This window comes from Cnephaeus nilssonii, assembly GCF_951640355.1.
Source record: "Cnephaeus nilssonii genome assembly, chromosome: X".
Taxonomy (NCBI): Eukaryota; Metazoa; Chordata; class Mammalia; order Chiroptera; family Vespertilionidae; genus Cnephaeus; species Cnephaeus nilssonii.
In genome coordinates, this window is record NC_137071.1 from 125406051 (window position 1) to 125422440 (window position 16390).

At 54.7% G+C, this 16390-nt stretch overlaps 1 protein-coding gene across 2 annotated transcripts; it reads left to right on the plus strand.

Annotated features, from left to right (window-relative positions):
• The first annotated feature begins 12864 nt into the window (after window positions 1-12864).
• Window positions 12865-15248, plus strand: EZHIP (EZH inhibitory protein). Of its 2 annotated transcripts, XM_079765457.1 has the most exons (3): window positions 12865-12930; window positions 13065-13144; window positions 13550-15248. In XM_079765457.1, exons 2-3 carry the CDS (start codon window positions 13099-13101, stop codon window positions 14905-14907), a joined length of 1404 nt encoding a protein of 467 aa, XP_079621583.1. In that variant the 5' UTR covers window positions 12865-12930; window positions 13065-13098; the 3' UTR covers window positions 14908-15248. The 2 variants fall into 2 exon arrangements, with proteins under 2 accessions (XP_079621583.1, XP_079621582.1); XM_079765456.1 differs by having other exon boundaries at window positions 12871-13144.
• The last annotated feature ends 1142 nt before the right edge of the window (window positions 15249-16390 follow it).

Consider the following 16390-nt stretch of genomic DNA (forward strand, 5'->3'; position numbering starts at 1 on the left):
TAATTCTTGTTAATAGTAAGAAATTCAGAGAATCCTATTTACCATTTCAGTAAAAAGGAGTGGTGAAACAACTAATCAATTTCTTTGAAAATTCCTGAGCAGTCACTGTGCCTGCTGCCATATCCATGCATTCACCTGTTTAAAAAGTCATGAACTCTATCCCATTTATATGCCAGAATATCCATTTGTGTTTCTACCTGTACATACTTGGATGTGCATACAATATGCCTTGAAATTGGTACACAAACACATGCAAAGTAAACATCAGATACATATTCTCACACGTGAACTCACAGAAATGTCATGGCCCTCCCCATTTACCACCCCACCCTCCTCCTCCATTGGTCCCCCACCCCCACTCCTTGCTTCAAGGCCCTATGACCCGTTTCTCTAGCGTCCACGCAGATGTCCCGGGAAGGGCTCTGTAACCACTAATCAGTGCTTGGAGACCAGGTCATTCCGAGTGTGTTCCTTGCCCAGCTCAGCTCATTAGTCACCAGTGTTGTGGTTGGACTGGCCCTAGTGGTTTTTGTGATTGCAAGATGTCCTCAGCAAAAAAGCATCAGGAAACTGAGAAGGTCCAGGTTTATTACTAAAAAGACCGGGAAATGACACAGCACACCTGGGGCCACATAGAGATGAGAGAGAGGGAGTGGGCCACATCGAGATGAGAGGGAGAGAGGGAGAGAGGGAGAGAGGGAGAGAGGGAAAGAGAGAGAGAGAGAGAGAGAGAGAGAAAGAGAGAGAGAGAGAGAGAGAGAGAGAGAGAGAGAGAGAGAGAAAGAGAGAGAGAGAGAGAAGAAGGGAGAAGGGAGAGTGGAGAGGGGAGAGGGAAGAGAGAAGAGAGTCCTGGTGTTCTGTTTTCACTGGGGTTGAAGGTGAGGGCCACAGGTTTCGCTAACCCACTCTTCACCTGTGAATTGAAAACATTAGAACATCAATTTAAAGAGCAAGCAGAGAATAAAAATTAGCCCAAATGATCAGTTATTGAAATCAACCAACATTTCTAAAACAGAGACGCTTCTGATGGTGGGGATGCCTGGCTCTTTAGCAAGTCCTCTGGCTGGGCCTGTGCTTATTGGAAATAGCCATCTTTGAAATGGAAGCCTCTGGAACATGAAATCCTAGGGCAATGAAAACCTAAGTCAGGCCCTTGCATTACCAAGCGGGGAAAAAACATGTCAATGCTTACACTACAGTCTCCTGGTGAGTCTCAAGGAACTGATATGTATTAGACAATTACCCTGATACTTGGGTTGACATTCTTGATTCTGTCGATGCAATCCGGAATGCCAGGCATGCCTTTCAGGAAAAGGGGCTTTAGGAACAGAGACAAGGCCCATTTAACCACAGCCGGGAGGATAAGTGGGCAGCATCTGCAAAGGCTCCTCTCAGAGGAAGTGATTATGAAGTAGACACTAGGCTCCCCCATTTACAGAGGAGGAGACTGAGGGTCAGAGAGGTTGTGTAACTTGATCAAGGTCACACAGCAAGGCAGAGATGGGGCCAGTTGTCAACCCCAGGTTTGTCAGGCCCCAGGGCAGATGCACTTTGCATTACTCATAGCTCACTGCTATGTCTCAATATCACCTGTTTTTATTCCCACCTACCAGTTACTTTCTTGAGCACTGCTTCCTGAATTAATTTTTAAAGAAACTCTACTAGATATTTTATAAAGACAAGCTACACAGTTTGGAAGGTCCAGGGAAAAATGAAACTAAATGATGTAAAGGACAGTATTTTCCTCAATTTCGCTTCCAATGACCCAGCCTGTTTACTGGATGTGTTATTTTTTTTTAATTTTTTTTTTAAATTTCTTTATTGATTAAGGTGTCACATATTTGTCCTCATCCCCCCATTCCCATCCCACACCCCTCCCCATGGATGCCCCAACCCCCTGTTGAACTTAACCATTGGTTAGGCTCATATGCATGCACACAAGACCTTTGGTTGATCTCTCCCCCCTCCCCCCACCCTCCCTTATCCTCCCTCTGAGGCCCGATAGTCTGATCGATGCCTCCTTGTTTCTGGTTCTGTTCTTGTTCATCAGTCTATGTTGTTCATCATTTCCCCTAGATGAGCGAAATCATGTGTCACTAGAGATATACTTATAAGAATTGAATGTGTGACGAGCAATAATAGTTATGCTGACAGGCAAATGAATCAGTCTGTAGTGAGTTTCTTTCTGGACCAACAGTTCTTTTGAGACCCAATATCAATGTCCACCAGTTCCTTATGAGTACATGTCGGCACTGACCCCTCAGCTCTGGATGGTGGACAAATGGTGGTAATGCAGGTCCGACTCCGTCTGGTTTGGTCTCGGCCGGACCCAGGGGCACGGCTTCACCCGGATCCAGGGGCCCACGGCCTCACCCGGACCCGGGACCCAGCCTCACCCGGATCCAGGGGCACACGACCTTGCCCAGACCCAGGATTCAGCTTCACCCGGACCCAGGGGCACATGGCCTCACCCGGACCCAGGGGCGCGTGGCCTCTCCCGGGCCCGGGATCCAGCCTTACCCGGATCCAGGGGCACACGGCCTCGCCCGGACCCGGGATCTAGCTTCCCCCGGACCCAGGGGCGCGTGGCCTCTCCCAGACCCAAGGTCATGTGGCCTCACCCGGATCCAGGGGCCCGCGGCCTCGCCCGGACCCGAGATCCAGGCTCACCCGGATCCAGGGACCCACAGCCTCACCCGGACCCGGGACCCAGGCTCACCCGGATCCAGGGGCCCACGGCCTCACCCGGACCCGGGACCAGGCTCACACGGATCCAGGGGCCCACGACCTCACCCGGACCCAGGACCCAGCCTCTCCCGGATCCAGGGGCACACGGCCTCGCCCAGACCCAGGATTCAGCTTTACCTGGACCCAGGGGCGCATGGCCTCACCTGGACCCAGGGGGGCGTGGCCTCTCCCGGGCCTGGGACCCAGCCTCACCCGGATCCAGGGGCACACGGCCTCGCCCGAACCCGGGATCTAGCTTCCCCAGGACCCAGGGGCACGTGGCCTCACCCGGACCCAGGGGCGCGTGGCCTCTCCCAGACCCAGGGTCGCGTGGCCTCACCCGGATCAAGGGGCCCACGGCCTCACCCGGACCCGGGACCCAGGCTCACCCGGATCCAGGGGCCCACGGCCTCACCCGGACCCGGGACCCAGGCTCACCCGGATCCAGGGGCCCACGGCCTCAACTGGACCCGGGACCCAGGCTCACCCGGATCCAGGGGCCCACGGCCTCACCCGGACCCGGGGCCAGGCTCACCCGGATCCAGGGGCCCACGGCCTCATCCGGACCCGGGACCCAGGCTCACCCGGATCCAGGGGCCCACGGTCTCACCCGGACCCGGGACCCAGCCTCACCCGGATCCAGGGGCACACGGCCTGGATGTGTTATTTTAATCCTTCCGGTGTAACACAGCATTATCACAATGTTTAGTTTAACTTGTACCATGGATTTTAATCCTGACCACAATCCAGGAGGCATGGACTCTTACCGTGCCTAATGGACAAGTGAGGAGACCTAGGACCCCAGATTCACTAACTTGCCCGGGAACACACTGTGGGTCAACAGGAAAACTGGAAATCTGACTCCAGAGCCAAGCCCTACCAGCAACAAGATCTCAAGTCACAAAGGTGCTCTGAGCCTCTACTTCCACATCTGTAAATTGGGACTAAATATAGGCCCTCTGCACTGAGTGGGGAGACTTGCTGCTATAAAAAGGATGGGCTTTCCTGTTCTAGTCTCTGGACTGTGTGGGATTATCCAAGGATCAGTATGTGCTGACTTTTAAAATATTTGTTCCCAGAAGTATTTTCTTTAGTTCCCACATTTTTAATAGATGGCCCATAGGTTATTGATCGCTTTCCTGAATTTAATCTTGTCTCCACTGTAGTCTGTTAGTGCAGGTGATGAATCCCTTGGTATTCTTTCGTATATATATATATATATATATATATATATATATATATATATATAATGCTTTTATATATATTATTCTTTTATATATATTATTCTTTTATATATATTATTCTTTTATATATATATATTATTCTTGTATATATATATATTATTCTTGTATATATATATAGTATTCTTTTATATATATATATTATTGCTTTCCCACAGAGAGGAAGGGAGAGGGATAGAGAATCAGAAACATCGATGAGACAGAAACATCGATCAGCTGCCTCCTGCACACCTCCCACTGGGGATTTGCCCGCAAGCAAGGCACATGCCCCTGACAGGAATCAAACCTGGGACCCTCCAATCTGCAGGCTGACGCACTATCCACTGAGCCAAACCAGCTAGGGCCCTTGGTATTCTTTTGAGGGCTACCAAGAGGCTGACTATAGACACTGTTTATCATCAGACACTGGGGTAGCACCTAAGCAGAGGCAGCACAATTCCAAGGAGCAAGGATTCTGAGTGATGGAGATTATGGGAGATGGTGGCTGCTCAGTTTTTCACCCCGACCAAACACCCATATAAAAAGAGAACAATTAAATAGCAAAAACCAAACCAAACATATGTGTACATCATTGATAACAGATTCACATGACAAGGTATCCCCCAAATGCCAACATTTAAGTGGATAGGGACAAACCACAGACCCTTTAATTTCAATGAAAAACCTTTATTAAAAGAATAAAACCAACATTTTATTTTTCAAAGATTCAGTGTACAAAAGGCAAACTAGGAAAGGGGAATCTCAACTCAGGGGCAAAGGAAGACCCTTTGGAGGGAGAAGGGGGCCTGGAGTCAAGGGCCAAGAGCAGGTTAAGTGCTAGGTGGGGGAGTCCTGGGAAGAGGGGGCTTTCAAACTCATGACCTTGGTTGCTGGCTCACAGAACTCTAGGAAACCTCACAGGAAATCACCCATTAGCAGCCCATCCCCCACAGTGGTGGCTGCGGATTCCTCCTGGGTCTTATGAGGATGCCCATGGAGGGTCACAGCTCAGGAGTGGTAGAGGGGGGAGGGGTGCTCTCTATTTCATCCAGCTCTCCTAGAGAGCCAGGGCTCACAGGTTCCAATTCTAGCAAGGCATTTCTGAGAGCATCAGGGCTAGGAGTGGAGGTGGAGCCAGGGCTCACAGGATCCAATTCTAGCAAGGCATTTCTGAGAGCATCAGGGCTAGGAGTGGAGGTGGAACCAGGGCTCACAGGATCCAATTCTAGCAAGGCATTTCTGAGGCTAGCAGGGCTAGGAGTGGAGGTGGAGCCCAGGCTAGGAAAATTAGGGGAAGAAGAAGAGGAGCTGTGGCCAGAAAAATCAGTTGCAAGAGAGGAGGGGCCCTGACTAGGGGACCCAAAGGAGGAGGGGGAAGAAGAGGGGGAGGGGCCGGAGGGAGAGGAGGAGGAAGAGGCAGTGGAAGAGGAGGAAGAAATTCTCTCAAGAAACAACCCTGGGCAAGGTAAGAGCCTACGAGGAGGTGAGGGTGAGGAGGCGCGCATACGCAGTGCGCGCCAAGGTGGCCTGGATGGAGGGCTTGAGGAGCTTGAGCTGCTCTGGAAGGCAAGCCTTCCTAAGGCATCCCCTGGGGAAGGAGACCTCTCCCTAGCAGGCCCAGGGGGCGAGGGGCGGCTGGTAGGGGTTGATTTTTTCTGGGTGGGGCGGCCCCTGGGCACAAAGCGTGGAGTGCCTCTGCTACTCGGGCGGGCAGGGCTTCTTGGGCGGGCCCGGCCACGAAGGGCTTCCCTTGGCCTGGATGAGGGGCTTTGGAGGGCACGGCCTGGTGGGCTGGTGTGGTTGCCTGGCAGAGCAGCAGAGCCTCTGCGAGCACCGCGTGGCCTGGAAGCACTTTGGCGGCGACGAGAACCTGGCGGGGATTCACGGAGGCAGCGGCGGCGGTGGCTAGCAGGACCTGGTGCGGAACCCGGGCTACAACTAGCTGTACCCGACCTGGATGCTTGGTCAAGGACAGCAGAACCTGGCCCCGAGGCTGCAGGGCCGCTGGGTGCAGGGCCTGGCACAGATGCAGCCGCAGGGCCTGACTTGGGTGCCTGGCTGCAGCGGTGGCGGCGGGGTGCAGGCCTTGATGCAGATGCACGCTGGCGGCGGCGGGGTGCAGGCCCTGATGCAGAGGCAGATGCACGCTGGCGGCGGCGGGGTGCAGGCCCTGATGCAGATGTAGATGCCTGCCTGCGGCGGCGGGGTGCAGGCCCTGATGCAGATGTAGATGCCTGCCTGCGGCGGCGGGGTGCAGGCCCTGATGCAGATGTAGATGCACGCTGGCGGCGGCGGGGTGCAGGCCCTGATGCAGATGTAGATGCACGCTGGTGGCGGCGGGGTGCAGGCCCTGATGCAGATGTAGATGCCTGCCTGCGGCGGCGGGGTGCAGGCCCTGATGCAGATGTAGATGCCTGCCTGCGGCGGCGGGGTGCAGGCCCTGATGCAGATGTAGATGCACGCTGGCGGCGGCGGGGTGCAGGCCCTGATGCAGATGTAGATGCCTGCCTGCGGCGGCGGGGTGCAGGCCCTGATGCAGAGGCAGAGGCAGATGCCTGCGTGCGGTGGCGGGGTGCAGGCCCTGATGCAGATGTAGATGCACGCTGGCGGCGGCGGGGTGCAGGCCCTGATGCAGATGTAGATGCACGCTGGCGGCGGCGGGGTGCAGGCCCTGATGCAGAGGCAGATGTAGATGCCTGCCTGCGGCGGCGGGGTGCAGGCACTGATGCAGATGTAGATGCCTGCCTGCGGCGGCGGGGTGCAGACACTGATGCAGATGTAGATGCCTGCCTGCGGCGGCGGGGTGCAGGCCCAGATGCAGATGTAGATGCACGCTGGCGGCTGCGGGGTGCAGGCCCAGATGCAGATGTAGATGCACGCTGGCGGCTGCGGGGTGCAGGCCCTGATGCAGATGTAGATGCACGCTGGCGGCGGCGGGGTGCAGGCCCTGATGCAGATGTAGATGCCTGCCTGCGGCGGCGGGGTGCAGGCCCTGATGCAGATGTAGATGCATGCTGGCGGCGGCGGGGTGCAGGCCCTGATGCAGAGGCAGATGTAGATGCACGGCGGCGGCGGGGTGCAGGCCCTGATGCAGATGCAGAGGCAGATGCCCGCCTGCGGCGGCGGGCGGAGCCTGGTGCAGATGCACGGCCCCGGGCAGCAGGGCCAGGCTGGGGTGCACAGCCGCGGTTGGCAAGGGCGCCTCGCAGGGTGGAGCGGCTTCGCAGGGCAGGGCCTGGGGCCGCTGGCAGGGCCTGGCTTCGCAGGAATGGGCCTGGCTGCGAAGCGCTACTCCCCCGAGGAGCCCCAGGTGCTCGGCGGCTGCGGGACCGACCCCTTGGAGGGGCAGGCGGCAAAGGCACGGACCTCGGAGGCGCGGGAGCCCCTGCAGAGAGACAGCGCCCTGGAAGCTACCGCGCCTGGGCGGCCCCCCGGCGGCTCCCCCTGCTGCCCACGGCCCTGAGCTGGGCCCGCGGGGCGGCCCCGGCGCCCTCCGGCCTGGCCCCTGGGGGCCGTGCTGCCCCGGGTTCGGGCTGGAGACCTAGGCGCACCTCGGGCCTCAGCACCGGTTCTGGGTGGGGGCCCGGACCTGGCGCTCAGGACGCCCGCTTTCCTGCCACAGGCCTCGGGGGCGACCCGGTCCCCGGCTGTGGCGATGGCGTCGCCGACCTCCGTGGCACAGGAGGAGGCACCTGCGGTGCCACAGCGCCGCCCCCCCCCCCCCCTCCCATGGGGACAGTCACTCCAGACGGAGGGCACCGAGGCGCCGGGGTTCCCTCCGTCTGCAGTGACCGGTCTCCATCGGTCACTCCGTTCTGCGGCCCTGAGGGCACCTTACCTTCCTGCTCCTTCTGCTCCTTCTCCAAGCTCGACTGGGCGGCCATGGCGACGCGGTCTCGCTCAGAGAGCGAGTCCTCCCTCCGTCAGAGACCGAGATCTCCCTCCGTCAGAGACCGAGTCCTCCCTCCGTCAGAGACAAGTTCTCCGTCAGAGACCGAGTCCTCCCTCCGTCAGAGAGAGCGAGTCCTCCGTCAGAGAGCGAGTTCTCTCTCCGTCAGAGACAAGTTCTCTGTCAGAGACCGAGATCTCCCTCCGTCAGAGACCGAGATCTCCCTCCGTCAGAGAGCGCGTCCTCCCTCGTCAGAGAGCGAGTCCTCCCTCGTCAGAGAGCGCGTCCTCCCTCCTCGGAGGCGGAGTCCCTACTCTGGGAGAGCGCCGACACCCCCTGCCGAGAGCTGGCGCTGGAGGTGGGCGTGTCCTGCGCGTCCTCGCTTCTGATTGGTCAGCTGCAGCCACGTGACTATCGGCTTCTCAGAGAACGCCAAGCCCCCGCTGGGTTGAGCGCCAAACTCAAATTCAAGTTTCTCCCGCCACCAGCCGCGCCCCCCCCCCCCCCCCCCGCCACCCCATCGTGGCTCCCATTCGGGACCGTGAATTCCGCGTCCTTTTCTGGGCCCCCATGGGTGTGCTGCGAGGGAGGGCAGGGGCGGAGAGGCGGTCCACATCAGCCATGCGGGTCGCCCCAAGTCAGCTTACCTTCCCAGCACCGCCCTGGAGGCTCAGCTCAGCGGCGGCTCAGAGAAAGGCCACCCCGGCCCGCAGGAGTGTCCCCGAGCCAGCTGCCCCTCCTGCCATCTGGTCTGCACACTCGGTCCCTGATGGCCAACAGGGACGGTCCCGGAACTCCTCGGGTCATCGGGTGACCCCCCACGGGGTCTGCCTGCACAGCAGTCTGGGGGCGAGCTAAGGGGTCCCGCACTGCTGCCGGGCACCGGGAGGGGTCGGCTGGGCTTTCCAGGAAGAAAAGCCTCAGGTCCCGAATGGCCCGCGATCCCGGGTGATACCGCCCTGAAATGTGCATCAGCATTTGTACGGGCTGCGGGGTAATCCGCTGATGAATGCACAGCCATGGTTTGGTGCGCCCTCTCATTTCTGTTCATACAAACCCGCTGCCACTACGCTGTACGTATAGTAGGCTTGACGGTCATCATATGGATGCCGATTTTACCCATTATCACCAGAGGGCCGCCTGTTCAGTACCCCAAACAGAAAACCAAGTGTCAGAGAGCTGCCCCTCAATTCTCACCCACCCATAAGCAGGAACGGGCACGCTATTTACATGCTGTTGGTAGAAAAGCCCTTCACACCTATCTCATCGTGTATTTTATTTTATGAAATGGAAGGACTTCTCCATACATGTTGTCTGCTAACCTGCTTCTGAAGTCCAGAAAACACCCTTGCCATCTCAGTGAATAAATTTCCACGAGGCCATTTTGAAGTACAAAGAAGGTTACACTTGTAAACGTTCCAGGATTCACATCGTTCCCACTTGTCACTCCTGTAACACATCGCTGTGAGGCACATCCTTCTGAATAAAAAGGGCTCATATCCTCAATCGTGTCCTTGTTATGACTAGATTCCCAGAAAAGGAAAATCTTGATACAGGCCATCATCAGAATGTTAGCAAGATGTTCCCTGTAAGTCACTGTTCTAGAAAGTTTGGCTGAATGCACTGGCATGCTTACTGGACCGGATGAGCAACGGGAGTGAAACACCATGCAAGATACACTGGAATGGTATTGGGAGCGTTAGATAATAAGGACTGGGAATGGATTTGGACTGAAATGCAGAAAGCGAGCATATGGAGACTGCCTGCAGTGGACACCGGAATGAAAGAGGGCATGGACTACGGCCTTGAACCGGATGTGGAATGGAAAATGGAGTGGGATGGAACGGAATGGAAAAATGGGATTGAAAGGCAAGTACAAATAAATATCTAATGGCAGGTGGAAGAAAAAGATATGTGGTGTTTTATGAGAAAAAGGATGGAATGTGCAGTGAAGAAAACATATTAAAGAAAATAGGAGAAAATCGAAATTAAGTAGGAAGGCATCAAAGAAAGGAACAGAATATGCAATGTCATGAAATCAATGGACTATGAAATTTGCACTATAGATAAAAGCACTGTAAAGGAGTAGAAATGAATGGAATGAAATGTAGAATCAGCTTATGAAGATGGAATAGACAAAAATAAAGATGAAATGAACTGGAAAATAGAAAACAAAATACTGGTGAAATAGTGGATGCAATTGAATGAAGAATGAATGAATGGAATTGGCTTTTTGAGCTTTTACCAGAGCTTTTCCAGCCACATCATTGGCTTTCTCTCTCAACCACACTTTCAGAAGCAAGCTCTTAATTTTAGATTTTTATCTCTTTTGGTCACCTGGCTACTTTGAGAATTTCCCAAATCATCCAATTCTGGTTCCTTTTGTTTATCACTTTTCCCTCAGGTCATTTTTCCCTTCTCACATTTTACTATCAGCAGCAAGAATAAATTAGGCCACACCTTAAAGACTTTGCTTTGGAAATCTCCTCACACATATATCCATGCTCATCTTTCTTTACTTCAACTTTCCACTGGACTGCAAAGTGCAATTCTTTGACGCGTTCTGCCACATTAGAAATCCCATGCCTTTCCTAGCCTTTGTAATAATATGTTCCTTGCATCGGAGGCAGCCAATTGCTGTTAGACTCTCACATTGATGCTTTTCTCTCCCACTCCCTTCCGCTCTCTCTAAAAATTAATAACAATCTTAAAAATAATAATTTTAATAAAAAGAAGACCTACATAAATCAGATATATCATATTTATGTAATAGAAGGCAATATTACATAAGTGAATTGAACAGAGAATTCTTGTGGAAATGATCTTCGGATTGAATGCAATCTCAATAAAATTTCCAACAGTTTAATTTTTTTTTTGAAACTGGAAATTGGCAAACTGCTTCTAAATTATATGTGGATAATGAAGACCCAACAACAGACAAGTCCATATAAAACAGGACTTTAACTGCTAATCAAGTGTTCCCTGCTGAGGCCTCAGACAAGGACATCATAGAGCAGACTCAAGGCATCCCTACTGTCCTGTCTGAATTCCAGCTCTCCAAAGTGCCTGAGCATGGCCCAAAGGTCAATGTTCCATGACACTAAGTGGTAGATGGCCAGAACCCATTCCATTCATTCATTCATTCTTCATTCAAGTATTTCCATTATTTCACCAGTATTTTGTTTTCTATTTTCCAGTCCATTTCATCTTTATTTTTTATCTATTCCACCTTCATAAGCTGATTCTACATTTCATTCCATTCATTTCTACTCCTTTACAGTGCTTTTATCTATAGTGCAAATTTCATAGTCCATTGATTTCATGACATTGCATATTCTGTTCCTTTCTTTGATGCCTTCCTACTCAATTTCGATTTTCTCCTATTTTCTTTAATATGTTTTCTTCACTGCACATTCCATCCCTTTTCTCATAAAACACCACACATCTTTTTCTTCCACCTGCCATTAGATATTTATTTGTACTTGCCTTTCAATCCCATTTTTCCATTCCGTTCCATCCCACTCCATTTTCCATTCCACATCCGGTTCAAGGCCGTAGTCCATGCCCTCTTTCATTCCGGTGTCCACTGCAGGCAGTCTCCATATGCTCGCTTTCTGCATTTCAGTCCAAATCCATTCCCAGTCCTTATTATCTAACGCTCCCATACCATTCCAGTGTATCTTGTATTGTGTTTCACTCCCGTTGCTCATCTGGTCCAGTAAGCATGCCAGTGCATTCAGCCAAACTTTCTAGAACAGTGACTTACAGGAGAACATCTTGCTAACATTCTGATGATGGCCTGTATCAAGATTTTCCTTTTCTGGGAAACTAGTCATAACAAGGACACGATTGAGGATATGAGCCCTTTTTATTCAGAAGGATGTGCCTCACAGCGATGTGTTACAGGAGTGACAAGTGGGAACGATGTGAATCCTGGAACGTTTACAAGTGTAACCTTCTTTGTACTTCAAAATGGCCTCGTGGAAATTTATTCACTGAGATGGCAAGGGTGTTTTCTGGACTTCAGAAGCAGGTTAGCAGACAACATGTATGGAGAAGTCCTTCCATTTCATAAAATAAAATACGCGATGAGATAGGGGTGAAGGGCTTTTCTACCAACAACATGTAAATAGCGTGCCCGTTCCTGCTTATGGGTGGGTGAGAATTGAGGGGCAGCTCTCTGACACTTGGTTTTCTGTTTGGGGTACTGAACAGGCGGCCCTCTGGTGATAATGGGTATAATCGGCATCCATATGATGACTGTCAAGCCTACTATACGTACAGCATAGTGGCAGCGGGTTTGTATGAACAGAAAGGAGAGAGCGCACCAAACCATGGCTGTGCATTCCTCAGCGGATTACCCCGCAGCCCGTACAAATGCTGATGCACATTTCAGGGCGGTATCACCCGGGATCGCGGGCAATTCGGGACCTGAGGCTTTTCTTCCTGGAAAGCCCAGCCGACCCCACCCGGCCCTCCCGGTGCCCGGCAGCAGTGCGGGACGGGACCCCTTTGCTCGCCCCCAGACTGCTGTGCAGGCAGACCCCGTGGGGGGTCACCCGATGACCCGAGGAGTTCCGGCACCGTCCCTGTTGGTCAGCAGGGACCGAGTGTGCAGACCAGACGGCAGGAGGGCAGCTGGCTCGGGGACACTCCTGTGGGCCGGGGTGGCCTTTCTCTGAGCCGCCGCTGAGCTGAGCCTCCAGGGCGGTGCTGGGAAGGTAAGCTGACTTGGGGCGACCCGCATGGCTGATGTGGACCGCCTCTCCGCCCCTGCCCTCCCTGGCAGCACACCCATGGGGGTCCAGAAAAGGATGCGGAGTTCACGGTCCCGAATCGGAGCCACGGGGGGGGGGGGGGAATGGGGGGAGCGGGAGGAGGAGAGGTAGCTGGGCGGGTGGAGAACCTTGAATTTGAGTTTGGCGCTCAACGCAGTGGGGGGCGGGGGAGGGGTTGGCGTTCTCTGAGAAGCCCATAGTCACGTGGCGGCGGCTGACCAATCAGAAGCGAGGACTCCGCAGGCCACGCCCAGCTCCAGCGCCAGCTCTCGGCAGGGGGTGTCGGCGCTCTCCGCGGGGAGTATCGGCTCTCTCGGTGAGTATGTACTCAGTCTCCGAAGGAGGACTCGGTCTCTGACTGTCCTTCGTCTCTGACGGAGAACGGTCTCTGAGCGAGAACTCGGTCTCTGACGGAGAACTCGGTCTCAGACGGAGAACTCGGTCTCTAAGCTAGAACTCGGCCTTTGAACGAGAACTCGTCGCCATGGCCACCCAGTCGAGCTTGGAGAAGGAGCGGAAGAAACAGAAAGGTAAGGTGCCCGCAGGGCCGAAGAACAGAGTAACCCTTGCCCCTGGCCACACCCTCAGGCCCAGCAGCCGGTAGTCTCCAGCTCCCCGGCTCCCTAGGGTGGGGGTACCCAGCTCCCTGGCACGGCAGGTGCCTCCTCCGCGCCATGATGGTCGCGGGCGCCATTTCCTGTGGCAGGAAAGCGGGCGTCCTGAGCGCCGGGGCCGGGCCCCCACCCAGAACCGGTGCTGAGGGCCGAGGTGCGCTTAGGTCTCCCGCCCGAACCCGCGGGCAGCACGGCCCCCAGGGGCCAGGCCGGAGGGCGCCGGGGCCGCCCCGCGGGCCCAGCTCAGGGCCGTGGGCAGCAGGGGGGGCCGCCGGGGGGCCGCCCAGGCGCGGTAGCTTCCAGGGCGCTGTCTCTCTGCAGGGGCTCCCGCGCCTCCGAAGTCCGTGCCTTTGCCGACTTCCCCTCCACGGGATCAGCCCCGCAGCCGCCAAGCGCCTCGGGCTCCTCGGGCGAGTAGCGCTTCGCAGCCAGGCCCATTCCTGCGAAGCCAGGCCCTGCCAGCGGCCTCAGGCCCTGCCTTTCGCAGCTGCTCCACCCTGCGAGGCGCCCCTGCCAACCGCCGCTGTGCACCCCAGCCTGGCCCTGCTGCCCGGGGCCGCTCATCTGCACCAGGGCCTGCACCCCGCGGGCGCCTGAAGGGTGCATCGGCATCTACATCTATGCCAGGCCCCGCTCCCCGCCGGAGCAGCCAAGCACCCAAGTCAGGCCGTGCTGCCCGCCGCCGCCGCCGCCAAAGCCAGGCAGCCCAGCCAGGCCCTGCTGCCCGGGGCCGCACATCTGCTCCAGGCCCTGCACGCCGCCGCCGCCAACCTGCATCCGTGCCAGGCCACGCACCCGGCCGCCCTGCAGCCGCGGGGCCACGTTCGGCTGTCCGTAAGCAGGTATCCGGGTCGCGTACCACACCAGGTCCTGCTAGCCGCCGCCGCCAAAGCTGCCGCCGCCTTGAATCCCAGCCGCGTTCTCGCCGCCGCCAAAGTGCTTCCAGGCCACGCCGTGCTCGCAGAGGCTCCGCTGCTCTGCCAGGCAACCACACCAGCCCACCAGGCCGCGCCCTCCAAAGCCGCTCATCCAGGCCGAGGCAAGCCCTCCGTGGCCGGGCCCGCCCAAGCAGCAGCAGCAGCGGCAGCAGCAGCAGCAGCAGCAGCAACACCAGCAGCAGCAGCAGCAACACCAGCAGCAGCAGCACTCCGAGCATTGTCTCCAGGGGCCGCTCCACCCAGAAAAGATCAACAGCTACCAGCCGGCCCTCGCTCTCTGGGTCTGCTGGGCAGAGGTCTGGGTCCCCTGGGCAGAGCAGCTCCAGCTCCTCAAGGTCTCCATCCAGGCCACCTTGGCGCGCACTGCGTATGCGCGCCTCCTCACCCTCACCACCTGGTAGGCTCTTACCTGGCCAGGGGGTGTTTCAAGAGAAAAGTTCCTCCGCCACTTCCACCTCCCCTTCCTACTCCTCTCCCGCCACCCCCTCCCCCTCTCCCTATTCATCCCCCTCCTCCTCTGGGTTTCCTGGCCAGAGCCCCTCCTTTCCCCCAACTGATTTTTCTGGCCACAGCTCCCCTTCTTCTTCCCCTAATTTTCCTGGCCTGGACTCCATCTCTACTCCTAGCCCTGCTGCTCTCAGAAATGCCTTGCTAGAATTGGAACCTCTAAGCCCCACCTCTCTGGGGGAGCAGGATGAAATAGAGAGCATCCCTCCCCCCCCTACCACTCCTGACCTGTGACCCTATATGGGCATCCTCATAAGACCCAGGAGGAATCAACAGCCACCACTGTGGGGGATGGGCTGCTAATGGGTGATTTCCTGTGAGGTTTCCTAGAGTTCTGTGAGCCAGCAACCAGGGTCATGAGTTTGAAAGCCCCCTCTTCCCAGAACTCCCCCACCTAGCACTTAACCTGCTCTTGGCCCTTAACTCCAGGCCCCCTTCTCCCTCCAAAGGGTCTTCCTTTGCCCCCGAGTTGAGATTCCCCTTTCCTAGCTTGCCTATTATACACTGAATCTTTGAAGAATAAAATTAAGAACTTGGCTTTATTCTTTTAATAAAGGTTTTTCATTGAAATTAAAGGGTCTGTGGTTTGTCCCTATCCACTTAAATGTTGGCATTTGGGGGATACCTTGTCATGTGAATCTGTTGTCAATGATGTACACATATGTTTGGTTTTTGCTATTTAATTGTTCTCTTTTTATATAGGCGTTGGGTCGGAGTGAAAAACTGAGCAGCCACCATCTCCCATAATCTCCATCACTCAGAATCCTCGCTCCTTGGCATTGTGCCGCCTCTGCTTAGGTGCGACCCCAGTGTCTGATGACAAACAGTGTCTACACTCAGCCTCTTGGTAGCCCTCAAAAGAATACCAAGGGATTCATCACCTGCACTAACAGACTAAGGTGGAGACAAGATTAAATTCAGGAAAGAGATCAATAACCTATGGGCCATTTATTAAAAATGTGGGAACTAAAGAAAATACTTCTGGGAACAAATATTTTAAAATACAGTACATAGTTATCCTTGGATAATCCCACACAGTCCAGAGACTAGGACAGGAAAGCCCATCCTTTTTACAGCAGCAAGTGTCCCCACTCAGTGCAAAGGGCCTATATTTAGTCCCAATTTACAGATGTGGAAGTAGAGGCTCAGAGCACCTTTGTGACTTGAGAACTTGTTGCTGGTAGGGCTTGGCTCTGGAGTCAGATTTCCAGTTTTCCTATTGACCCACAGTGTATTCCCAGGCAAGTTAGTGAATCTGGGGTCCTAGGTCTCCTCACTTGTCCATTAGGCACAGTAAGAGTCCATGCCTCCTGGATTGTGGTCAGGATTAAAATCCATGGTACAAGTTAAACTAAACATTGTGATAATGCTGTGTTACACCGGAAGGATTAAAATAACACATCCAGTAAACAGGCTGGGTCATTGGGAGCGAAATTGAGGAAAATACTGTCCTTTACATCATTTAGTTTCATTTTTCCCTGGACCTTCCAAACTGTGTAGCTTGTCTTTATAAAATATGTAGTAGAGTTTCTTTAAAAATCAATTCAGGAAGCAGTGCTCAAGAAAGTAACTGGTAGGTGGGAATAAAAACAGGTGATATTGAGACATAGCAGTGAGCTATGAGTAATGCAAAGTGCATCTGCCCTGGGGCCTGACAAACCTGGGGTTGACAACTGGCTCCATCTCTGCCTTGCTGTGTGACCTTGATCAAGTTACA